The following is a 25,451-nucleotide window of genomic DNA, read 5'->3' on the forward strand; positions in this document are numbered from 1 at the left end:
ACGTGGGTGGACGGAGGTCGGTCGCGTCTCTCCATCAACACTCTCAAGTAAGGCGTCCCTCCTTGTGACTCGGAGGACGCGTCCTCTTCACGCAACACCAATGGTCGGTCGCATCCTCCCTTTATAAGCAGGAGGACGCCTCCTCTTCACGCAACACCAAGGGTCGATCGCATCCTCCCTTTATAAGCAGGAGGACGCGTCCTCTTCATGGGACACGTGTGACCTGGAGGACGCATCCCTCCTTCCGATGCGGAGGACGCGTCCTCTTCATTAAGATACGCAACATCGGCGGATCAGTCACGTCACGGAGGGCTGCGCCCTTTCGTTCAGACTAGTCTCTTCAAGGGTCGGTCGCGTCATTCCTTTGTAACTCGGAGGACGCGTCCCGATACCTCATATAGGACTCTTAGCCCAATTCATGTGTTACTAAGTACATATCCGGCCCAACAAGGACCTAGCCAAATTTGGCTATAACAATTAATATTAAATTATTAATATAATTTTTATAGACCGCCGCAACGCGCGGTTTCTCAACTAGTTATTCTAAATTATGTAACGGTCCTTTCAGAAAATATAAAAACAAGTTACATACGATGATACGATTATGGATGACCTTTGAAGCATTTTTTATTTTTTAACTTATTTCTCACAATTTTTTAAAATAACGCAAAAGATCAATAAAAACAGAAGTGAAAAACAGCTTCTATTCAACGGAGGCATAGTAACAAGTCAAACAAGTAAGAAGGATGGTGATGCACAAACATGCAGTATACGAAAGCTGCAGAGTGGAGAGGGGGGAGAGGCAGATAGCGGTTATTAGATATGCATGTAAAACATTAAAGTTTGTATACATGCACACAGTGACACATAGAGAGCAGAAGCCACCAAAAGGAGTGGATGCCAGAGATGAGGCAAGAGAGTAGAGGAAGTTATTTATGCTGATATGCATACTTATGTCACTCACACCCTTCTTTGCATTTTACTCCTTCCTTGAGTTCGGATGGATGTGTTTCTTTGATTTCCATTATTTTTTTCTAACATTACACTAATTATAAAGAAATGAAAAAAAAAAACTCATTGGATGACGTGATTTAATATGATACATTTGGAGCTTAAAATGTTTATTCAGATAATTTTAATTTATTAATAATTTGTGAATCATATATTTTTCAAATTAAAATTTTAAACAATTTTAAATCCCGATTTAAAACCGTAAACAAACAGACTCATGGTCGCACCAAGGTCCGAGAACAAGTCCTGGGTGAGGAGGACCAGAAGAGCGAAACGCATGACAGGACCGTCAAATTGGTGTTGTGTTTGGTCTTGTCGGGTGGAAAATATGAAACATTGTATAACGTCCACAGGAACACGCACATATAAGGGACACGGGAAACTCCATTCTTGTGTACTCACTAGTTGAATGTATTCTTTACTTTACTTATCTAACGTTACAAGTCCAAATCGATATAAAATACCTCTTAAACCTTTATCGTGTAGCATTTTATTATTATAAAATATAAATTCTAGCGATCATATAGGCCCTTTTCTCCGGACAGGCTGCTTTGCAGTGAAAACTAAAACCATATGAATATCGTCAGACGTCAGCTAATCAATGCGTAGTCGGTCTATCAACAAGAAGAATGAAGGATACATGAAGGTTATAGCTTCCAACGGTATGGACCTCAAGCTTTGAGGACATTAAAACTGATGTGGCTTCTGGGGAGGAAAAGAAGTAACCCAAGGAATCATAAACAATAAAACACACAATATTCTGAAGAAGAGAAGAGCTTCAATGCATTTAGCTCGGTGCATCATATCATGCAGTCGCTGTATCACCCAACAAAATCACCTATAATTTTTACAACTTCATTTATTGAAAAAAAAATATCTATAAAATCCAAGGTAAAGCCGAAATTAAAAAACTTCATACATTAACACGATATCCATATAATCCGAGGTGAACCCCAGGATTATAAACATAGTAATAGTTTACCAAATTGAAAATAGTACTAACGAAAGAAAAACACGACATAGTAAAACTAGACAGTAGTGACAAGCCATTGACACTGGAACATGGGGCACTCTTAACAGGATCATAGCCCTCTCCGCTTAACGATTTAGTGAGAACCATTCATTTTTGCATCTTGCTCCCGAACTGCTGCTTTAGATGCTTCCAACTGCTTCTCAACCCACTCGTCAAGCTCAATTTGATAATCACGGCACTGTTCAGAACAATATGCACAGTAATCCCTGCAGAATTAAAGAAACAAATAAAGAAGTCAGCTTATGCCAAATTATATGCACCACCACAATAAAAACAACATATGATAAAGCTTACAAGCGACTAGGGAGGAAAATTGTGTGGCCTGACATCCAAAAAATTTTGATAACTCACCTCAGAATTACAATCTGGATTATAATCAGAATAGAAGCAGTCTTTATTTAAATCACTAGCAAGATGAGATGAAACTGGGGACTTCGACTAAGTGTTCTGACTTTTTCAGTCAGATGCTAATCCAGCATGAATAACATATATATGAAATAAAAATCCAATTCAACTTTTCAAATAACTGATGCCCTACCACAATCAGACGTGTAATTAACCACTAAGTCACTAACCCAAGTTGTGTATTAGATAAATCACCGGAAAAAGTTGTGCTGCGACAATTTATATATATTATTAAAAATATCAGTAAAGATAAACATATTGTAATTCAATAGTTTATTTAAACTGTAAAAGCATAATTACTCCAAAAAATTTAAAAGGGTGCATTAGTAAGATTAAAAACTTAAAAAACTGTAATATAAAAAACACCATATCAAAAATAAAAGAGGAAAATATTATTCATTACCGAGTGAAGGTTAGCGCTGTAATGTAACAAACAAAAAAAAATGATGAGAGATTACCTGTACATGAACACATCTTTATCCTGTGGGATCTCTTTGCGACAGAAGTTGCAATACTTGAGAAAATCTCCTAGGCCATCAAATTTACTCTCACAAGCAGGAGGGTTCAAAATCATGTTCTGCCTCAATTGTTCCTTATTGTCTTCGTCTACAGATGTTCTAAGGAACTTCAGTGGCTTCCTTTCACCAGATGGCTTCCTTGCAGACTCAGCTTCCAAAGACATGTGGTTGAGGTCTTTATCGATGAAGCTTGATGACTCACCGATTCTTGATCGTTTCACCGACATTGCGATGTCAGAGTTTGGTAAAATATTAACTTAGATTAAGAATTAGTAATGGATTTGAGGAAGAAGTATGATATATAGAGGACAAGAGTAGTGAAGGAGCGAGATAGTCTTATAATAGTAAAGAGGACACGTGTTAGAGCGATAAAGAAAACGCTTGCGGCACGTAAAAGACTGATAAAGAAAGTGATACTTTTGCGGTCCCATTCATGGAATGTCATTAATAGTCTCGAATTCCATAATCCATACATGTATTCTCCTCAGTTTATTTAGATTATTTATTCATTTTTGATCTATTACATAGATTTTACTTGACTGCATTAAAAGTCCATACATCACCACCAAATCAGATACTTTTAATGTCTTATGAAAAACTCAAACAGCGACAGTAAAATTATATACTATGGCTCTGCCATGGCCAACAGGATACACAATAAATCTTAAGGATTTTCCAACTGACAACAAGGAAGACCTTATTAGACATGACTAAGAAGAAACTGCTGTGCACAGATCACATGTCAATAAATATTAGTACAGATACAATAGATTGTCCGTTTCACAATATACAGCATGATAATAACTATTTGACATTTCAAATAAGAGGTATCCTCATGGAACTTGATAACTGTGTGCATATTTTAACCTTCACAGAGTAAATATTTCAGCATAAATTCCTTAAATGTTCAGGAAGAAACAAGAAAGTGAAAAAACTCACATCAAACAGAAATGGTAAACAAAAAATACATAACATACCTTAGATTCATAAGCACTTGATATATCTGTACCTTCATATATCAATAGAAAATATAAACAAAAAAAGTACGTGTTTCAGGCAAATTTGTCTTTTAATGGTATTATGGCAATCATAAATTGGATACAATAATATATCCATAGTGAAGTGGAGATCTTATCATTAGTGTTCTATAGTAATACATACTCCATTAAACCAAAAAAAGAAGGTTACGTCAAATCTAACAGAGCTTTTCTCTCCATCCAGCACCTGAGATATAGCAGAGTCCTGCTGGCCTCTTTAGAAATGGAAAAGTAAACAAAAACTAAACTTCACTGATAAATATCTTAAGCATCTCGCAATTACTAAAGAGCTCTGGTCTCTAGCAATATACAGGGAAGTATAGAACATTTAAGGAAATAGAAGACAGAGTCTTTCATAAAGGAAAAATGTAACAGTTTTTATTTACACCTGCCGGAAAAAAAGTGAAAATATAGCCAAAGAACATGACTACTTGCTGAGCCTAATACAGTGAAAATATACAAATATATACCTTGTTCTTTCAGGTCTTGTCAGGCTGTATGCTACCTTCATAAATAAAGCTCTGTTCTCGCATGGCTAAATGTGATAGTGCCCAATGATACTGCAAAGAAAAGAAAAGGATGACACCGACTGAATCCAAGTTATGCTGAAGCCCCCACAAAAAAGACCACTTGCTTGTAATAAAATATCAGTTTACTTCATATCTTTTTTCTCCATTAAGCTCATATACACATATAAATAAACCTACATATACATTACACAGTATATGATTCAGTCCCAAATTGACATGACAATATCACATAGTTCAAAGAAGACATTTCCTGAGCTGTAAACAAAATGCAAAGATTATTTTTCAACTGATCAACAAAGGGCTTGCACAAATAAAATGTTTAATGAATTTTGTAAGGAGTAAGATTTCCAGATGACTAGTATAGCCCATAGCAAATAGTCCATCAGAAATTTGCTCCCACTGAACCTGCATTGCAATCTATGATCATTTATCATGCATAAGGTACACAGATTGGCCAATTTAGAGGGCATAAAACATGATCCTGAGAAACACAAACTAGGTGCTCTAAGCAATACTACAGGAGTTTAAGAGAACAAAAATCAGTTATCTAATTAGATTTCCGATCTTTAGACGCCAGCTGAGATGGACGAAAAAATATGAGATAACATGAGGATTATCAGTCAAACTTAAATATATTCTGCAAAAGATATTTTAAAATTACACAAACATGGATGTAAGACAATCAACTTTACCTATGTCAATCAAGTACACGTGCTTTTAAAATAAAACATAAAGCACGTGGACTTGTCAACAAATATTGCAATCAAACTAAAAAAAATACCACTAGGATGGAAAAAGGGAACTTTCAAAAGCAAACAACAGATGTCCTTAATGAATTGAAGGGCTGAAAAGATCATCAAAGAGGTGCATCAAACTGATTTTATTTCTGAGCTTCATGATGCCAGCTGATGACTAATTGAAAAGATCATCAAAGAGGTGCATCGAACTGATTTTTATTATTATTACAAAATTGAATATCGGGACTAATTGATGTAATTAATAGGAATAACAGAGTATTAGTTGAATTTATCATAATATAATATATAATTAATAGAATAATTCTATTATGTTAATGAAAATATGTAGGGGTCTATTGAATTTAAAAATGTATTGTCCGAGCCTCTTATAAAGATTAATTGGGAATTAAGTGGTCAAACTGGATGATTTTTGTACATTTGCAGGATGAAAGTTTATAAGTATTAGTAACTACAGTGTTCATATGCATTGAAAATCAATAACGACTTTTAAAGTACTGCACAACTACAAATGTAAACAAGAGGAATAAATGTGTTCAATATATTCTTAAACAAGTTTGGCATATATAAATTACATGAATATGTTAGAGTATTCAAACCATATCTCACAGGATGGCTTCTCATCTAAAGGGTGTTGCAAAATCTAAAAGGAAAACAGACAACTACTGAATCATATTTTAATAGAGTGTAATATATTCTTTTCAGTTTCTATGAATTATTAATTTATGATTTTCTTAGTACCGAAAATTATGAAGGGATCTCCCAAAAAATTATTATCTTATTCTTTTATCGAGTTTTTCAATTTTTTACATTGGCCCAAGTCGGGACCGGACAAATTTATTATTTTAGAGAGTTTATTAATTTACCGAGTATTAATTTAAAGAGTTTCTACTATATATCAAACTAAAATAATAGTCATAAAAATAATTTAATGGCTACTATTATTAAAAACTCTTTTAGAAAAAATAAAACAAATAATTTAAGTAAAATAAAAAATTATATATCTAATAAATCTAACCAAAGGGGATTCCCTTTTTTTTTTTTTTTTTTTTTGAAAATGAGAATAAATCTCAACGAGAATCGGCAATTCACCGTAATAATTCTTTCATTCAAGAAAGCTTATTATCTAACCGTCGGACATGCAAGATGACCGGGGAAATTTAGACAATAAAACTTTAATGTCCGAAAAGAAAACCGGACTTCTTCCAAGAATCCTGAAAATAAAACAAGAGAAACAAAAAGAATATAAGTCGATATATTTAACAGATTACATCAAAATATTCCCACAATCATGATAACTCATGATTGAGACAATTAAGCTCTTAATTAAGGCATAATAATAAAATATTAATATCCTTAATTAAGACACAATTAACGCTCTCAAATAAGGCCCAATTAACGCCCTCAATAAAGAGGCACAATTTACGCCCTCAATAATTGAGGCACAATTTACGCCCTCAATAAAGAGGCATAATTAACGAGGCACAATTACTGCCCTCAATTAAGGCACAATTAGCGCGATTTCTTTTCTGAAACCGGATCCCGTCCTGAAACCGCCGTCACCGCCACCATCAGCCACCACCGCTATGCTATCGATCAAGTTGCCTTGTCGTATGCGAAGCAAACAACGAAGCGTATCATATGTAACACGAAAAATCGCCAAAAACACCAAAAACCAAACAAAACACAGGGATTAAACAAACAAACAAATACACACAAACAAATAAGATTAAAATCAACACCTTTCGCAATTCCACTCAAAATCATGAGAAAAAGAAAGAATATTGTAAATAATTGTAATAGAAGAACATACTAGTTGAGCCATGAGGAACCTCATAAGATCTGAAAGTCGGAGCAGCATCATGTGACAAACCCATCTTCTTAATTGCCCCTCTCTCTCGATCTTTTTCTCTTAATGCATCTATGTTTTCTAATCTCAACTCCACTAAACTTTTTCATTTCTTGTTTACTTGCATGCTGTATGCGAATTCTAGTTTATACCGAGCTTTGATTGGCAGCGCTGAATTTTGTTGTAAAAAAATCGGAAATCAATATAATTGGGTAAATTTTTATAGTATCTAATTAAAGTATCGTCGAATATTTGAATAGTATTATTAATAATTTAGGGGATTCCCTTTGGTTAGATATGGACTACGAATTTGATAATTAATAAAATAAAATTTATGATATAAATATATATTAAATATCTTTAACCTCTAAATTTTAGAATACTGACATTAAAATATAAACATATTAAATTAAATATTTTATAAGTAATAAATATAATCCCACTAGTTATATTAATGAAAAAATTTGATATTTATATTTATATATACAAATATAAATTAAGTTAGAGCCAACAATCGATAAGAGCGATTTAATGATAAACAAAGAGAAGAAAATATACAAATTTGATGATAAATCAAGTACAAATTTGTGATTAGAAGAGGTTTTAATATACAAAGATAAAAATTTCATGAAGGATAAGACTAACCTGACAAAGATCCTCTTGATTTCGATGTGATTTTACCTGAAAAGCAGGGATACGCCAATCCCTTGAAGAATCGTGCTCTCGATACGCACCGTGCGGGGGTACGCCGCGGTGTGCCAGGTGGCATATCCATGCGATGCACAGTCCCGATACGCGGGGGTGCGGCGTTTGCGGTGCGGGAGGGGTAGAAAATGTAATTTTGCAGGGCCTAAAAAATAGATAAAACATAAAAAAAATAGAAAACAAAAGATAATTTACATACCCAATAGCAGCGATGGAGATATATACGCATGCTGTATAGGTTCAGATCTTGATAGCCAGCTGACTTTTAAGAGATACACAATTCAATGTCTTTTCTTTTTCTACATCACCGCCCAACTTCGACCACAATACACTAGTCACCATCTTCATCACCAATTACCCTCTATGCTCTATATGCTATTCAGCAGCTTCCTGTTCGGAATTGCTGAACTGTTTTGCGACTGTTTTTGTATTTTCTAGTTTATACAGACAGAGTTTGACAGATAGAAGTTAGAACAGAGAATTAGAGGTAGATTGGAAGAGAATAGAGAGATTCAGGTAGATAATAAAGATAGTTAGACATATATGAGAGAGATATCGTAGGGAAAGAATAGAGTCACAAACCCGAGAACTGGTGGGAAAACATCCATTCCATATATTCACAATCCCCTGAAATTACAAATGTTGCTTTTATTTATAGACCTCGCTACTAACTGACATAGTATCTATACTACTTAGGGGTCCAAATAGTAATACTACCAACCATACACTTTTACACTAACAAGCAATTGAGGTGCTATTCCTGACCGACCCCCTCCTTCAAATTCATGTCCTCATGGTGGATCTTGCACTTCCCAACTTCCATCCACAGGGTTCCATTAAGAACATCTTGCAATAATTGTTGGACATTTAAAATTCCAACAAGTTGAGCCTCACAAACACAACTTAAAAACTCTCACAGATCGAAAATGGTTATTACGAAGCATTTCCTTGAGGTCTTGTGATATTTGAGACTCATTATCTTATTTATGTCAGGCATAAATTGCCTGATTAAAGTGTAATTATACCTGTAGACTATCACATTCAGCCCAACTCTCATTTGATCAATTTCGCTGATAATTTCATCATTTTCATCAACTCTCTGAATATCTCGGCCTTGTATACCTGCTGAATTTACACTCTGAACCATAAACACCAGCCATACAATTTACGCTCACAAACACTTAAGGTGGTATTCCAGACAAAACCTCCAACATTACAATTCTAAATATAAAAAATTGCATCATTTTTATTACTATTATCAAGACTTGAATTGTCTACTTCATAATAAATACTAATTCTCAAATGCCATCTCAACAGTAACCAAATCAGCAAACATTCCCAAATTATAAGTATACATCCTGCTAGCATAATCAAAACCATCGAAACATTTAAGGATAATAAAAGTGATGCAGAACGCAGTACCTTGCCGCCTTTCACAATAAATTTAATAAAATGACATCGTGACATTGTGCAAATTACGTGTCGTAGTTGTTTACATCTTCATCCACAACCGATAATAAAAATTATGTTCAATATAATTGCTCAGCATTCTCAATCGATAATGCATCATTGTGCTAATAATATCGGTTTCATCCTAATCACCAATTTTCGAAGACCGGCTCAACAAAGCAAAACTAAAACAAGCATTTATTAATAATAACTTTATAGCCTAATAAAATAAGCACAGGTCTTGATAGATACACAATTCGGTGAGGAACGATCAATAAACACAATAAGTAAGAAATTATGAAAGCATTTGTGTAGAAGTTAGTTACCTATACGTACAAAAAGCATCAGCGGCGTTCCGTGGGAGAATTGATCGGCGGTGAGACCTCCGGCCGTTCTCGCCGGAGCTGGTTGAATAACCGATTCGCGGTCTTTTTATCGGCATTGGAACGTTAGTGTTGATTGTAGTGACCAGTGGTGATGGAGTTAAAGGGACGGTTTGCCTAATTGGCAATTGATATTTTGGTGTTTGCATATTCTGAAATTAACTGAAGACTTTTTTACTAATTATTTTTTAAACTTTTCTTTTCACCTAATCTGTATCTGTCATTCACTCTAGTTTTATAAATTTTATTATTTTAAATTTATTAAAAATTTAAAATTAAATTATAAAAATCATATATTATATATAATTTAAAATTCATGTTAACTTGAAATTCATGTTAAGTTAAATCCATGTGATATTTTTGAAGATCATAAGTCTTATTAATATTTTTTGATTCAACTGAATATAAAGATATTTTTTCTAGTTTATCCTATCATCTAGTGTCGATCACTAAAGATTTTGTCGACACTAAAGATTTTGTAGTGCGATTGTTTTTAATATATAATTAATTATCAAAAATATCAAAATACTTATCAGGGTCTCAAATGCATCATAATAATAGTTTGAAATTTTTTTTATTTGTTAATTAGTCGATAAAAGTTACTAACATGGATAAGTCACAAGTTAATTTAAGTTCATATAAATGTAGTACACATTTTAGTTTAAAAAAATAAAATAAATACAAAATCATTATTCACTTTTTTTTACTGCATGTGTTTCCAATTTTTCCAATGCAGAGTACTCGGTTCCGCCAGATTCTTTACGGTTTCCTTTTTTAGCCGTCCCATCCAATTTTTTACATTTCAAAACTTACCGAATATAGTCAATGGGTCCCACCACTACTCAACTTTCTCTCCCTTTTCACACTACTTTTACTTCCTTTCACACTACTTTTACTCCAAAATCTCCCTTTTATACGTTAAAAATTAGTGAATCCCACCACTTCACCCACTTTTCTTTCTTTTTTCACTACTTTATACATATTTTTAACCTCCGTGCCCGTCCAAACCAAACGTAAAGAATTGGCTGAGACGGAGGGAGTAGCCAATAAGGCTTTGCTCTTCAACAAGTGAGTTTTTTATCATTTCATTCCTTGATATCAGCTCTTTGAGAAATGAGCCACTTGCAACTTACAAGTAATTCACTTGTCATTAAGATATGACAGAAGTCCACACTTTACTAGATAGGAACATAGTGCATATAAAATCGTCAAATCTATCTAAGAGATTCAAGTTCCAAGTCCCAGATAAAGAGTTTGATGTTGATCCACAAAAGTTTCCTCCAACGTATTTTCAAGTGTGTTTTAATAAGAAACACAAAGCCTACCTAGCTTATTCTATGATCTTTCAAGATATAGCGTTCTGAAAATTGCCAGCATGGTTCTCATTAGGAGCATCATTAAAGAACATCCCATTACAAAACCTAAAATCATAGCTACTCATTTTGGTATAAGTGTGCAAGGGCCGGAACTGGTTCAGCTGAAGCAACCACCGAGTTAAAGATCAGGCATGCCCTTTCCAGTTTTCGCGTTATAAGTCTCCTCCAGAACCAAATTCATAAGAGTATCCTTAGGACCAGCTGCAAAAAGATGAAGTGATAAAACACAGTTAACTAAACTGAAAACCAATCAATCCTTCATGTTGACTGTTCTCCTACAAGCAGGTCAGACATTTCTTGGGAGAACATTAAAAAGCGACATAATGTTGCCTCGAAAATATACTATCGATGCAAATCAAAAGATAAACCTTTTTCATTGAATAATGTTCTGATGGTCTCAAAGCCAAGAATCGGTTATCTTGTTCATATATAGCTTTACCACTGTGCTCCGGAGTTAAAAATGGGAAAAAAAGAGAAGAGATTGTTGAACAAAATTTTGACCCTATCCGTGTTCCAGAGATTTTGAAGGAGAGAAAAGAAAAGAATGGAAGAGAAGTTATATTAGATTTTGACAATCAAACTTTCTTTCCAAAACTGGAAAGATCCAAGTAGAAGAGAAGGTGTCTTAACAAATTCTTTTCCCTTCTCTCCAAACTCGGGAGCACACAAGAGATTCATTTAAAAAAAAAACATTTCTCTTCTATTCTTTTCTCATCTCTTCTTTTCTCTTCTCTCCCGAAAAATCTTGGGAGCACAGTGTAAGGTAATTATTCCCTTACAATATCTAAGGAATACAAGTGAAGCCGGCAACCACTTGAGATATTTTAACATTTTAAGATAGTGACTTGCTGGCAACATGGACTATGAGGAGCTACTGGAATAGAGTAAACTACATGTCAAATGCCCTATAGGTGAGATTGTTGAAACAACTTTGGTCTTCAGCCATCAAAAGGAGTATTAATTTTTCCACAGTTGTTTCTTCGTCTATGTTGTTTTTATCCTCAAGTGGAGTTTGTTTTCTTCAACTTCGCTATCTATTCAATTACTGTGTCCCACTGAACTTTCACACTAATTTAACAAAAGGATAAATTTCACCCTATTCAAATTAGTTTAATGGTGACAAGAGCAGAAGAAGCTCGTTCACTTCATAATTACAGACAATAGAGACATGTACTTGGGTCACTTACCAACAGTCGGCCTGGGTGTAGTCCTCTCTTTCAAAATCTCAGGACGGGGGATTATGGACCCTGATGCTCCTATCCCCCGAGAAACTCTTACTTTAGAACCATCTTCCAGATATCTAATTCCAACTTTACATGGCTTCCTGGATTAAGCATCAATAAACAATTATCTAAGAACATAAACATTGAAACTGCCCATAATTGTAAGCATCAACAAGCACTAATCAAAAGGTAAAAAAATGGAGAAGTTGCATGGTCTACAACTACTAAACAAGTAACTGGTAGCTAAAACTACAAACCCTGTAACTGGGTCTACAACTTGAACATTTGATACATGAAGTGGAGCTTCTACTGTAAATATTCCACCTTCATGACCTTGGCCTTGCTTAATATGTTTCTTAACCTGACACAAGAAAATTTGTGTAAATTATATGGCAATCCTTGTAATTGCAGATCAAAATATCATCCAATATTTAGGTGGAGGTACAGAAAGGACCAAAAAGTAGGGATATAATATGTTTGTAAAGCTTAATCTATACTACTATGCGTTATCGGTTAATCAATCAAGAGAGTCACCCCCTTTGAAATCAATAAACAACCACTTTCAAAACATACTCTCTCCGTCTCCTTTTACATGTCCATTTTGAAAAGAGAAATAACACATACCAAGGAATAGTTAGTTGTATAAATATTTTCTTTGAATATCCCTAATTTATGTCTTCAAAATGAAGGAATACCCCTAATTAATGTCTTAAAATGGCGTATTCAACTAAGTTTTAAGGGTCTGTTTGGGATTGCTGTTAAAAATTGCTGTTGCTGTGAGTAAAAGTGCTGTTCAAAAAAGTGTTGTTTGTAAAAGCTGAGACTGTTTGGTAAACTTGATTTCAGATGTGCTGTCTGAGTAAAAGCTGAAAATAAATTGTTTGGTAAATTTTTTGTTAAAGTGCTGTTTAGAATTATAATTAGAAATAAAATAATATTTTATTCATTATTTCATAGACAAATATTAACAACAAATATAATTGTTTAAACTCTGATAAATATAATTGCAAACTCTAATAAATTGAGTATATAATTATATCCTAAGCTAAAATATATAATTTATAAGTTTTACATCATTAAACTATGAGCTATTTGATTGCGGATAATGTTCATCTCACTTGCCCTATCACTTTTTTAACTTATTATTTATATAAAGATATAATTTTCTTCTTCGTTTAATGTATATTACTCAGCGAATTTAATTTTTTCCACAATATTATAATTAGATTTTTTTACAACAAATTTAATGAAACAAAAAAATATAACCTTAAATAAACAACAACCAAATATATTATAATAATTTATTTTGAGTTTTTCCTTTTAAATTTATTACCAAAAATTTCACCTACCAATAGTCTAAGTTATATAAAAAATGTTTTATAAATATAGTTTTGTTTAAAGTGTTGCAGCTAGGGTATAGTTATATATAAAAAAATTGTATGTGTGGGGGTTCGATGCTCAGGACTGTAACACTGCGCGCAACAGTAGCTTTTGTAAAAAGCAGGGGTACACCAGCTTTCTGTAAAAGCAGCTTTTGGACAAAAAACACAGTTGGAAAAAGCTGTTTTAAATTTTACCAAACAGGTTTATACCAGCTTTTTATCAAAAAGTTGCTGTTGTGGTTGGCAACCGCAACCCCAAACAGGCACTAAATAAGTCAAGCCTTGGAAGTAGAAATTATGGGGAAAGATTTAACTAATTATCATTAAATCTGTTTTGAAAGTGTAAATGGACATGTAAAAGTGGACGGAGGGAGTATTTACTAAAACCAGTGTTCTAAAAGTCGGCGATTAATCGGGATTAATCGCCGATTAATCGCTGTTCGGTCGGCCACCGTCTCGATTAAGCGTTAATCGGCGAAAAAATCGTTTTTTCTGAAAATCGGGATTAATCGGTCAAAAGTCGGGATTAATCGGAAAAAGTCGGTCAAAAATCGGTGAATTTAAAAAAAAATAAAAATAAAAAGTAAAAAAATCTTAAAATTCTAAAATTTAATTTTAAATAAAACAAAAGGCACGGAAATGACAAAACACATAAATTAAAGTTGTTTTATTACCTTTCATTCTTTCAATATTAACTTTAAACTCTAATTACATAAATTTGCAATATCTTCCTTCGCAGATTCAATCAAATTCAAGTTTATATATGAGATGACTGGACTTGTATATGTATATAAAGGCATGTTTTGTGTTATAAAAAATCATTAATCTTTTGATTTTATATGACTATAAATTTATACTATATATAATTATATTAATATATATTATTTAAAAAATAATATTAAATTGATTACGATTAATGATCCGATTAATCACTCCGATTAATCTCCGATTATCCGATTAATCGCTAGACGGTGCCTTCACCGACTAAGTCCGATTCCCGCTTTTTACAACACTGACTAAAACTAAATAGTGTATCGTAAACAATCTAAGAAACTAAATTGCATATATGTATCCTTCAGGCCATTATTCCAAAGATTGACGTCACTGACCTCTAACAAAAGAAACTATAATAATCATAAAATTGGAATGAAATCACATTTTTGCTGGTATGTCGATTGAGCAATAACAAAAACACAAAGGGTGAACTTAACAAACCTATAGTGTTAAAACTAGTAAAATGTTCATCAAAAGAATCTTCACAATCCAGCAAAAACAGCTCAAACCTCCTATACCACACCACATTCTTAATATACAAACTGCAAGTTTACAATGCTAGACAAGTTATCATACAGCAAAAACTACTGCTAATAGTCAAACCAGGAATAACATATTACCAGATTTTTGCCCTCAACAATGACACGATTCTGCGACCGAATGACACGCTTTACAAGGCCAGTTCCGCCTCTATCTTTACCTCTGGTTATCATCACCTACCAAAAATTCAAATCAAATCAAAACCAAACCCAAGCAGAACACGAAATGTCGAAATCGAATAAACTACAAATTCCTATTCTTACATTATCTCCTCTGAGAATCTTCCAGTGGTGTATAAGTTTCTGAGCTGCTTTCCAACCCATCTCAAACTAATAAGCAACAAATTGTGTCAATCAAAATTATTCAAGAAAAAGCCTTAAACAATCAAATTGATAAATCATACACACACACATATAGACATACAACATGAGGGCCGACCCTTTATTGGTAACGCAAGAAAGAAAAAAAAACTTTGAGATTAAAAGCTAAAAATTTCAAGCATTTCAGCAGCAGAAGAAAATAAATGGCGGAGAAATTCAAGATTTAATATTAAAATGGTATTAATTTTGAGGCAAAGTAACAGGATAACACCACTGTACTATAAGAAGATCGATAATAGAGAGATGAAGAGAGTGCCTGTATAATTTCAAACACAAAACTTGTCGATTCGTCCTCGTCTCCTCGAGGGTGCAGGGTTTATCAGTTATTTTTAGTATTTTTTATTTTAATTATTTACCCATTATAAAAATTCATGATTTATTAAAAATTATCTAATCAATTTTGGATTAATTTTTATAAAAAATTACGTTGTTTTAACGATTACACTCCGATTTGACTAAAGATCTCGATTTATTCAAAAAAAATAATCTATAAATCCATGTAAATCCTGCATTGATAGTTTAGCCGAGTAGTACCCTCAAATCCTTAATTGATAAGCCGGCTGATTAGTTCCGATTTTCAATCTCTACGCTCATGATTACAAAATATTACAAACGGCCGAATGAAATTCAAAGTATCTAATATAAATGGGTATATATTGTAAAAATTACATGGTCTCGTCCTAATTTTTCAGAAAGAAATTTTATTGATATGGTTCTTGGCTGTGACATATTTTAAGTGCTACAGAATGTAATCACTAACCAGCCTCTTGATCATATTATATATTGGCTGAACAAGTAACAAAATTTTGCATTAATCAAACAAATGATGCTACTGCTACAATGTAGAACAATACTGTAAATGTAAGATACACATGACACTTTGGCCTCTTGAAGATCAGAAGCACAATAGAAAGAATATGTAAACGAAAATTTAACACCCATATGATCAAAACAAGGGTGATGATAGCTCTAATAGTAATTTAAAATCATTGTTCCTGCAAATGCCAAGAGCAGAGAAGGTGACAAGATGTTAGATGGATCAGAAGCAGATGTTGGATTGAGAACAGGTCGAATCCCCGGAGTTGCATCTGGAGAATCTGCAGGTATGCTTGTTCCTGGGGTGCCATCTGAGGTGGTTGCATCTGGAGGACTTGCTGGTGCTGATGTTGCTGCTTTCGAAGCTGACATAATAAAAGGCCTAGTTAGTTTTTATCATAAATTTGCGGATCCTGTGTACATTAATGGTCAATTTAATGAACTTTTTGATTTGTTTGTCGGTAAATAATACCTCTAGGACTGAATGGAGAAGCTGCAGTTGAAGGTGGAGGCGACGGTCCTAACAAAACAGGGCCTGTCATTGTATATAGTTTGTTAGAATATTTATGTAATTTTTTTTTTCCGCCAAATGTTAAGTATAGAGAAAAAGGAAATAAATACCTGGAGCTGGCAAAGGGACACCAGAGGCTGCAACATGTTTAGAAAGTATTAGAGATGATTTAACTGGAAGTTCTACCGTCAACAAGAAAGTATAATACATTTTAAAAAAAAGTTAGACCTTTGCACTGTACTGGAACGCCTTTGACACCAGCAGCTCTACAAGCTTTTGGAAGTGAAATTGCTAATGTCCGGTTAATAGGCAGTGAGAATGGAACATTGCCTGTGACTATGAGACAAGCACAATCCATGCTGGTGCTCGTTAGAGAGCGTAGTGCTCCACAACAATCTCCTGTCGGTGAACCCCCAGTCCCTGTGCTTCCAGTTAAATAATTCAAACAAGGGGTAAAGCTGCTAATCATTGGATTTGTGCATGGTGTTGTGATTTGTCCATTGACAAAAGTAATACATAGAATTAACGTAGTCCCCAAAACTACGTTCAGATACTGAAAAACCTTTGTATTTCCCATGAGTAAGGAAGACAGAAAGTGAAGTATGTGAACTAGAAGACGAGGTTTAAATTTTAAAGGAGCAAAGACAAGTAATTTTTGAATTTGCCAGGGTTTATAGATGGTTTATTTATATGTTGCATCAAGAAACAGGTGGATTCAGACTGGTTTTGTAGCTCAACTAATTTAACAAAGATGATAAAGTAATTTATACTGTTATGCATTTCTTTTAGCTCGTTAGGTTGTTGCGTGTCACAAGACATAAGTTATTTAGTGTAAGTTAGATTTCTTAAACAAGAAAATACGATGTATTGATCATTGGTTTGATTTCATTTGACCTTGTTCCGCGGCTTATGATTAGTTCAGAGCCATTACTGCAACATCTTGAGTTGGAGGCTTGTGGTTATATTTCAAATATGGGACAACTGACAAAAAATATAATTTTTTCCCAACAGCTAAAATTTCTTGTTAGAGTTAGTTATCTAACTACCTACCTAATTTAATATCTTCCCTCCTATAAGTAATTAAAGGGATCACCTTTAGTTCAAGAGTTGGTCACTAATGTTTACCTACAAGACTATAACTATTGCCTGGCTGATCTGCCCTATTTAAGCCTCCAAAGAGCCCCGTCTCTCCAATCTCTTCTTAACATTAATATTTCATACACTGTTCCACATTTCATCATCTTCAGACAAAGTTCTACGACTATCCTGAGATTTTCATATATGAATTCTTAATTGGTTTAGATGAGTGTATTCAAGAATCAAGAATTCAGGATGTACTACCTCAGAGGTTGGTTTCAGTTGGAGCCTATAAGAAATTATCTCGTATTCTTGATGTACAGAACTTGAATCTGGATCTCAGGCTCATTCACAGTGCATGTGTTAATTGATCAGGATATATAAAATTGACCTTCAGATGGAAAGAAATGTGAAACTATAAATTACTATTTGAAGATCCAAAGAAGTTGGCATAACATTCCGGGGAAAGGAGTTAAACTGATTTACACCTGAAATCGAATGCCAACATGCTATATACCAGTTAAAGAACTACAAAAACCAGGATTCAGGATAACCTAGACATCTCGTTTCCCTTCCTGTAGCCGTAAACTGAGAACTAATAGTAAATTGGATATTTGATAACTGAAATATTGTGTATTATTGTTAAGTAACCAATTCTCCTAAAATCTAAAGGTGTTGAGAGAAGGGTTTACCAAGATCATATTGTTATTCGGACAATTATACATATAGGCCTAACAGACATGGTATTAGCTTCAAACGCTCCCTTTTTTACCACCTCTCCAATTAAATCAGATCATATAGCTTCCACTTAATCTTAACCTCCACCTAGAAAACAATACTGGATCAAGGTGAACTCTTCTGCGGCTGCACATCAATCAAAATGGTTACTTCAATTTTAACAACCTAAGCAAATTCGAGCTAAACATCAATCGGTTTGGCTACTTCTTAACGTCCCAAGCAAAGTTGCTTGTAACATGCATTATTTTGCTTAATCAGTAGCTCCAGGCACAACTAACAAAGAATTCCACCATACCTTCCTATAAACTGTCAAAATTTTTGAAGAGTTGATTTACTGCTATAGTTAAGAAAATTCTTTCTTGACTCCGCGATGTTGGGCTTGGGATGACACCTGCAGACTAAACACGGTTCCTACAACAACATTGACATACATTGCCTTGTCAACATAGTTAGGTTCACCTAATGATGGAGTTTACCAGAACCTGTTTTTTTAATAAAATGTTTCATGTATCTTTTATGTGTAACAGTCAGCTTCAAATTACAGATTACAATTAAATAATCCCATTTAGAAAGCTGAAAGCTGTTTAATCATAGCAAACCCTTGCTAGAAAGAGTTGGCCACCAAAAATGACCTAAATCAGTACATCTGTTCTCTCCTGTATGCAAAGTTCTCATATAAATAGGGTACTTTCCTTGACTGAACATTCAAGTCTTAAGCCACACTCTTAAGTATTGTGAATCCGCACTGCTGCAACGTGTCCTGCAAATTTATATTCTTCAGTAACAAATGGCCCTAAAAGGAATTCAGACCGGTCTGGTTCTAGTCCTGGTTGTGATGCTGTGGAGAGGAGCCACAGCTCAATCAGGTTGCACAAGCGCGCTCCTGGGCTTGTCCCCGTGCCTAAACTTTGTTACTGGGAACTCGTCAACACCATCATCATCATGCTGCTCCACACTCTCCAACATCGTTCAGTCACAACCACAGTGCCTGTGCTCGTTAGTAAATGGCGGTGGTGCCACTCTTGGTATCGCTATTAATCAAACTCTTGCATTAGCACTTCCTAGTGCTTGTAATGTGAAGACTCCTCCACTTAGCCGGTGCAATTGTAAGCTATGATCATCTTTCACACATTTACATTTACATTAACATTAACATTTGTGTCATTAACAAATGCCGAAACTTCTGAATTTAATCTGAGTGTCACATTTAACAGCTGCTGCAGATGCACCAACCTCTTCAGCTAATACTCCAGTAAGCTCTCCAACAAGTTCCCCAGCAGATTCAGAGGATGCCCCTGCTACTCCAACTTCTCCATCAGCCCCTAGCATTCCTTCAGGTATGAATCAAGTACAATTAAAACCGAACTATATTAATTCTGTGTAGAGCAGTGTCGGGAAGGGTAAAATGTACGCAAGACAATCTTGAAATGTGCTGGTACTAATTTTTCGAAACATAAAAATGCAGGGACTCCATCAAAGACTGTCCCAACAACTGGAAGCACATCTGACGGGAGCATGATCAAGTTTCCATTCGAATTCACCATTTCTATACTCTTGATTGCTGCATATGCTTCTTGATTATTATGCTTATAAGCTTCCGGAGAGATTTCAACTTTTTTTATTTTTCGATTGTTGGTGTGTGATGAAGGATTGTATTCTATCGATTGTATTCTATCCTCTTTCGATTTGTTTGTAATCAAATTCAATTCGAGCCTATTTTATTTAAGCATATGACTCAGACACTTTATAGTCTATATAATATGTGAAAATCTGAAAATATAATCGAAATGAATGACATTTTTAATCGAGTTCGGATAATAAGACGAGTTTGAATAACGGCTGCCGATCTATACCAAGTCCACACAGGGACATGTAATGAGAAACATAACGTGCCGTGGGGGACTCTGCTTGTAAAATAAAGGAGAGATCATATTTGACATGCATGGTGCCACCTCGAATAAATAGGAGTATGTTATAAATAAGTTCCTTCAGTGATCGGCAAGCTTTTGTAAATTAAATAATGGGTTGAAGTAAAAAAATAACGTAATAAATAACAAATGCGAATTTTGAGATTCTTCCATAAACGAACAAGAATGACTTGGATGATCATCGACAAAACTTGGTTGAGCTCCTATACTTTAGAGTGTTGAAATTTCAGAATTTTATATGCATATAAATTAGGATTCAGGAAACTAATTTTAACTAGGGTGTTCTGATTTCGGAGCCGTTCCTAAATATTGATTTAAAACATAATCAATAACAAAACGATATAGTACAAAAGGTTGATGATAAAATGATCAACAAAAGATGTATTTAGATGAATAAACATTCTAGAAGAAGGAGAAAACGAAAGTGTTGGCGAAAATAACAAAAAGATCGAGAGGGAACATGGAATATCCTTAAATGCAAAACATTGTATTCCATTTGTGGGTCTAGAAAGTCCACTCTCTTAAGTAACCACGTGATAGATTGTGCTCGCGTTATCTCATTTTTTTTTATTTTTATAATTGAACAAAATTTTATAATTTTTTTTAAAATTTTATTATATTTTTATATCAGAAGAAACAAATTAAATAATTAAAAAGTTATACTTAAGATTCTCAACATTCATCCCCGGGGAAAGAGAGAGCACTTATTTCAGAAATTTATAAATAATATCTGTGAATATATCTCAAAATATTTCATGATTCGAGGCTTGTAAAATGCATTCCAACTCCTAAGAAAACAAGCCACCCTCTTTTTACGTTTCGGTTTCATTTCGGGTTTCGTTTTTGTTTTTTCCGTGTGAATATAAGAAAATATTAATACGCAACATTTTCAAGAAAACAAGGCTCTCATGCATATCTTCGCAGCCATCTTACGCTACTTCTTCTTCATCTTTCTTGTTCCTTGCCCCAACCCATTTCAACTTTCTTTGTCTTTGCCCTCTTTTCACGGAAATCTTGGATATTTTGGCTTCTGGGTACTCTAAAGGTCGATTTTTTACCCCTTTTTCTTGAATTTATAGTGTTTCTAGTTAATTTATTTGTGAAATTTGTTGAATAACAATGCTAAAGGCTGTAATTTTTCAAGCGGGTGTGTGCCAAAACTATGGGAATCTTGGTTAACATTTTATTGTAATGTTAAGTGATCGTGTTTGATGTGTTTTTGAGATAAATGTGAAATTGGGTATATGATGACTAATGATCTCTTTTTTCTTCTTTTTTGTTGTATAAGATGTTTTTGGTTTGTTGTTGATTGTAGATTGTGTATTTTCGTCATCAGTGATGCTTGATTTTATTTGATTTTTGTATAATCAGGGGATGCATTTAGATTCATGTATTGATAGATATAGTTTTTAGAAAACTTAATTTGCTGATTAATCTGTGTGATGAGGCCTTTGTCTACTTACCTACAGTGAAGTTATGCGGTGTCCTTGTTTACTAGCACGCTAAGTGGTATGGATATGATGGATGCCAAGCGGTTTTAAATTAGTATGTTCAGTGGCCCTTAAGTTTGTACACTTGAACAATTGGTCCAGTGTTATAAAACTCGGGCATTGTGATTGAATCAGTATTTTGATGTATGAATCTTGAAGTGGATGGTTTCATGACGTTGAGATTGTCTTTAGGACATTAGGCGTCATATGAGTTGTTTAAGATTGTGTTTGGTAACTTGAAATTTGTTGAATCACAATGCTAAGACTTGATTTTTTAAGCGGGAGTGCATTAAAACTCTGTAAATCTTAGTTAACATTTTGTTTGTAATGTTAAGTGATTCTGTTTATGTGTTATTGAGATAAATGTGAAATTGGGTATGTGATGATGATTTTATTTTTTTTGTTGTATAAGATGTTTGGCTTTGTTTGTGAATTGTATATCTTTGTCATCAGTTGTTGCTCAATTTCATTTGACTGTTTGATACTTGAGGGATGGATTTAGATACATATATTGATAGGTATAGATGTTTGAAATACTTAGTTTGCCAACTACTCTATGTGTGAGGACTGAGGATGCCCGTGTTTAGTGAGCTACAGTGAAGTTATATGATACAATTATTTACTAGCTTTTTAGGTACCAACTAATGTGTGGTTGTTTAGAGTTCTTACCGGTTTTCTCAAAGGTTTAATATTATACTTCTATTTTCTTAGATATCTTTCTTAGCCACTTGTAGGTTTGTGCTACCTTACCTTTGTAGCAATATCATTGCTCATATTTTTACCTTCTTTGTATCTTGTAGTTTTTTTTATCATAGGGAAAGTTACTCTTGTTGAACCAAATTCTTGTACTTCAAGATTTGCTCACAATGTTGGCAAACATGTTCCTATATGCTTTTAAGCTCTTGACAATGTTTCAATATCTGTCCTCTACCTGGGAACGTAGGAGTTTAGAAGTCGGAACAAATGTTTGATATCAAAGTGGCATGGACCCCTTTTTCTACAAAAGATAGTTGTTAATCGTCTCTGTATTAGAATTTGGTACAAGAATTTCGTGGGTGACAAACTTTAAGTGCTAAATGAATGCCATACTGTCTATTCGTGGTGGTCGAGCCAGAACTGATCAAGTCACTAGACTGAAATAAACTAATTGCTACATACCAAATATTGGTTACCTGTTGTATGCTGTCATGCTCCCCAAAAGTTAAGATAGATAGCTAAATTAACACTTGGGTATATGGCTACTATTTTTATATATGGTTTCTTCAATAGGTGTGTATTTGACTATGTACGTTGGTTATAGCATTTGGTGTTTAGCTTCTTGATACAAGAAACTTCGTGGTATTTTAGAAAACTTAATATGCTCTTTTTTATGATAGATAACATGAGTCTCTATGAGAGTGATTACTTTCTACCCATGGGGGACAATATGTAGTGAGGGAGATGATTAGACTTTCTTTTAATTGTCTTAGTTTTAGTGGTACTTCCTTGCAGTATATATCTATCATATGCGATGGCTGGTGGTGATTAGGATATAAAACATAGGGCAAATTATGTCATCAGATTAGCCAATGTCATGATGCACATGGTTTATTCTGACAAAGCTTACTTGGACTATTTTTAATCATCTTTTTCGCACTTTACAGTGATTTAAAAGACGGGCCAAAAAACTTAGATTCAAGGGGAGTGAAATGCTTGCAAAGCGGGCACTGTAGTTACCATCATGTCTGAACTGATTGAAGGGCTCCCTGATGCTGTTGCCCTAAGGTGCCTAGCACGTGTCCCCTTTTACCTTCATCCTAAGTTAGAACTGGTCTCTCGTTCTTGGCGAGCTGTCGTTCACAGTGCTGAGTTATTCAAAACTAGGCAAGAAGTTAAGTCCACTGAGGAATTCTTGTGTGTTTGTGCCTATGATCCTGAGAACCTGTGGCAGCTTTATGATCCCCTCCGTGACCTTTGGATCACCCTTCCTGTCCTTCCATCACAGGTTAGGCATCTTGCGTACTTTGGTGCAGTCTCCACTGCTGGAAAACTATTTGTTCTAGGTGGTGGCAGTGATGCCGTTGATCCTTTAACTGGTGACCATGATGGAAGCTTCGCTACAGATGCTGTCTGGTCATATGATCCTGTTACCAGGCATTGGGCTGTGTGTGCATCCATGCTAGTGCCTCGTGCAATGTTTGCATGCTGCGTGCTAGATGGCAAGATAGCTGTGGCTGGTGGTTTCACTAGCTACAGAAAATCTATCTCTCAAGCTGAAATATATGATCCTGAAAAGGACGTGTGGACATCAATACCCGACCTTCAGCACGCACACAATGCTGCTTGCACGGGCATAGTTATACAGGGCAAGATGCACGTCTTGCACAAGGGATTGTCAACAGTGCAGATATATGATAAGGAAACACAGGGGTGGATAGTTCACGACAGTTCATGGCTCCAGGGTCCAATGGCAGTAGTTAAAGGTGAGGTGTACGTGATGAGTCATGGTTTGATTCAGAAGCAGGTGGGAGAAACAAGGAAGGTGGTCGTTTCAGCATCTGAGTTCCGTAGGAGGATTGGGTGTGCAATGATAGGTTTAGAAGATGATATATACATCATTGGAGGAGTCATTGAACCAGAACGATGGAATTGGGATATCAAGAAGGTGTCGGATGTAGACGTGCTGTCACTTGGGTCTGAGAGGCCTGTTTGGCGGCATGCTACTCCAATGACCCAATGCAAGGGAACTGTATTTGGCTGTACACAGCTGAGAATATAGGTTGGATGAATTTCATTTACGTGTAAACCATATTTTTTTTTCTTCTTAATTTTCTATAATGAACTTTTGTAATAGGAGTACAAATATATAGCCTATTAGCTACTATGAAGACGTAACTTGTAGATTTTTGTTTGTGTCCCAGTCGTTAATTTTCGTTCAATCTGTTTAAGTTCTGCATGCATTTTTAAATTGGTCTGGGATCTTCTGCTTGGCGTGATTGTTTTACTTAAGCAATTGGTACTTATGCGGTCGGAACATGGCAAGTCGGTGAAGTCCACTTAAGAGACAAAGATAATGGTTACACAGATGATAAAAACAAATTTTTTACTCTGATATAATTATGAGAAAAAACAAACGGTCTCAGACCGAGGGGAAGTGAAAAATAGGGTACAAAATATTCTCTGTCAAATTCTTGTCAGTGTAAATCAGTTAAAATAATATCGTATTACGAGTTAAACCTTTTTAAAATTTATTGTCGAAATCAACGAAAAAATTATTCTAGCAAGACAAATACTATCTACGTAATGATTTTTATAATTAATACATCATACATGTATCATTATACACAACGGATCATGTTCCATTACACATCGAACCTTGGAACCTTTACCCTATTTCTCGTATTTAGTTAGGGTTTTGTAAAAACACTGCACATGAAAAAAATGTATTTTTTTATGTATTATATTTTAAAATTATTTTTGAACACACAACGATGCAGAAAAAACATGTATTGAGATTTAGATCCTGAAAATATTTGTAAAATATAGGGTTATGCAGCAAAAG

At 34.5% G+C, this 25,451-nt stretch overlaps 5 protein-coding genes across 27 annotated transcripts; 2 read left to right on the forward strand and 3 right to left on the reverse strand.

Moving 5' to 3' along the window:
• Positions 1–1,845: 1,845 nt before the first annotated feature.
• Positions 1,846–9,813, reverse strand: LOC108205230 (FCS-Like Zinc finger 17). Of its 22 annotated transcripts, none has more exons than XM_064082590.1 (9): positions 9,619–9,813; positions 8,869–8,965; positions 8,570–8,689; positions 8,426–8,470; positions 7,784–8,277; positions 7,103–7,309; positions 4,475–4,564; positions 2,908–3,174; positions 1,846–2,250 (listed from the first exon to the last, which is right to left on the reverse strand). In XM_064082590.1, the coding sequence occupies exons 7-9, from the start codon at positions 4,513–4,515 to the stop codon at positions 2,118–2,120; spliced, it is 441 nt and encodes a 146-aa protein (XP_063938660.1). In that variant the 5' UTR covers positions 4,516–4,564; positions 7,103–7,309; positions 7,784–8,277; positions 8,426–8,470; positions 8,570–8,689; positions 8,869–8,965; positions 9,619–9,813; the 3' UTR covers positions 1,846–2,117. The 22 variants fall into 22 exon arrangements, with proteins under 22 accessions (XP_063938660.1, XP_063938658.1, XP_063938655.1 ...); XM_064082588.1 differs by having other exon boundaries at positions 8,584–8,689; positions 8,869–8,968; XM_064082585.1 differs by having other exon boundaries at positions 8,869–8,968.
• A 1,056-nt stretch (positions 9,814–10,869) lies between these two features.
• Positions 10,870–15,689, reverse strand: LOC108212117 (uncharacterized). Of its 2 annotated transcripts, none has more exons than XM_017383851.2 (6): positions 15,607–15,689; positions 15,234–15,299; positions 15,051–15,146; positions 12,532–12,635; positions 12,239–12,375; positions 10,870–11,252 (listed from the first exon to the last, which is right to left on the reverse strand). In XM_017383851.2, exons 2-6 carry the CDS (start codon positions 15,291–15,293, stop codon positions 11,170–11,172), a joined length of 480 nt encoding a protein of 159 aa, XP_017239340.1. In that variant the 5' UTR covers positions 15,294–15,299; positions 15,607–15,689; the 3' UTR covers positions 10,870–11,169. The 2 variants fall into 2 exon arrangements, with proteins under 2 accessions (XP_017239340.1, XP_017239345.1); XM_017383856.2 differs by lacking the exon at positions 15,607–15,689 and adding an exon at positions 15,394–15,558.
• Positions 15,690–16,138: 449 nt separating this feature from the next.
• On the reverse strand, positions 16,139–17,339 carry LOC108212110 (non-specific lipid transfer protein GPI-anchored 16). The gene is made up of 4 exons (XM_017383842.2): positions 16,906–17,339; positions 16,788–16,814; positions 16,639–16,701; positions 16,139–16,531 (listed from the first exon to the last, which is right to left on the reverse strand). Exons 1-4 carry the CDS (start codon positions 17,252–17,254, stop codon positions 16,320–16,322), a joined length of 651 nt encoding a protein of 216 aa, XP_017239331.1. The 5' UTR covers positions 17,255–17,339; the 3' UTR covers positions 16,139–16,319.
• Positions 17,340–19,129: 1,790 nt separating this feature from the next.
• LOC108196361 (non-specific lipid transfer protein GPI-anchored 5) lies at positions 19,130–20,223 on the forward strand. Its single transcript, XM_017363619.2, has 3 exons — positions 19,130–19,598; positions 19,707–19,829; positions 19,958–20,223. The coding sequence occupies exons 1-3, from the start codon at positions 19,280–19,282 to the stop codon at positions 20,068–20,070; spliced, it is 555 nt and encodes a 184-aa protein (XP_017219108.1). The 5' UTR covers positions 19,130–19,279; the 3' UTR covers positions 20,071–20,223.
• Positions 20,224–21,241: 1,018 nt separating this feature from the next.
• Positions 21,242–24,828, forward strand: LOC108207336 (F-box/kelch-repeat protein SKIP30-like). The gene is made up of 2 exons (XM_017377793.2): positions 21,242–21,465; positions 23,554–24,828. The coding sequence occupies exon 2, from the start codon at positions 23,631–23,633 to the stop codon at positions 24,666–24,668; it is 1,038 nt and encodes a 345-aa protein (XP_017233282.1). The 5' UTR covers positions 21,242–21,465; positions 23,554–23,630; the 3' UTR covers positions 24,669–24,828.
• The last annotated feature ends 623 nt before the right edge of the window (positions 24,829–25,451 follow it).

Source organism: Daucus carota, chromosome 1 (genome assembly GCF_001625215.2).
Source record: "Daucus carota subsp. sativus chromosome 1, DH1 v3.0, whole genome shotgun sequence".
Lineage (NCBI taxonomy): Eukaryota > Viridiplantae > Streptophyta > Magnoliopsida > Apiales > Apiaceae > Daucus > Daucus carota.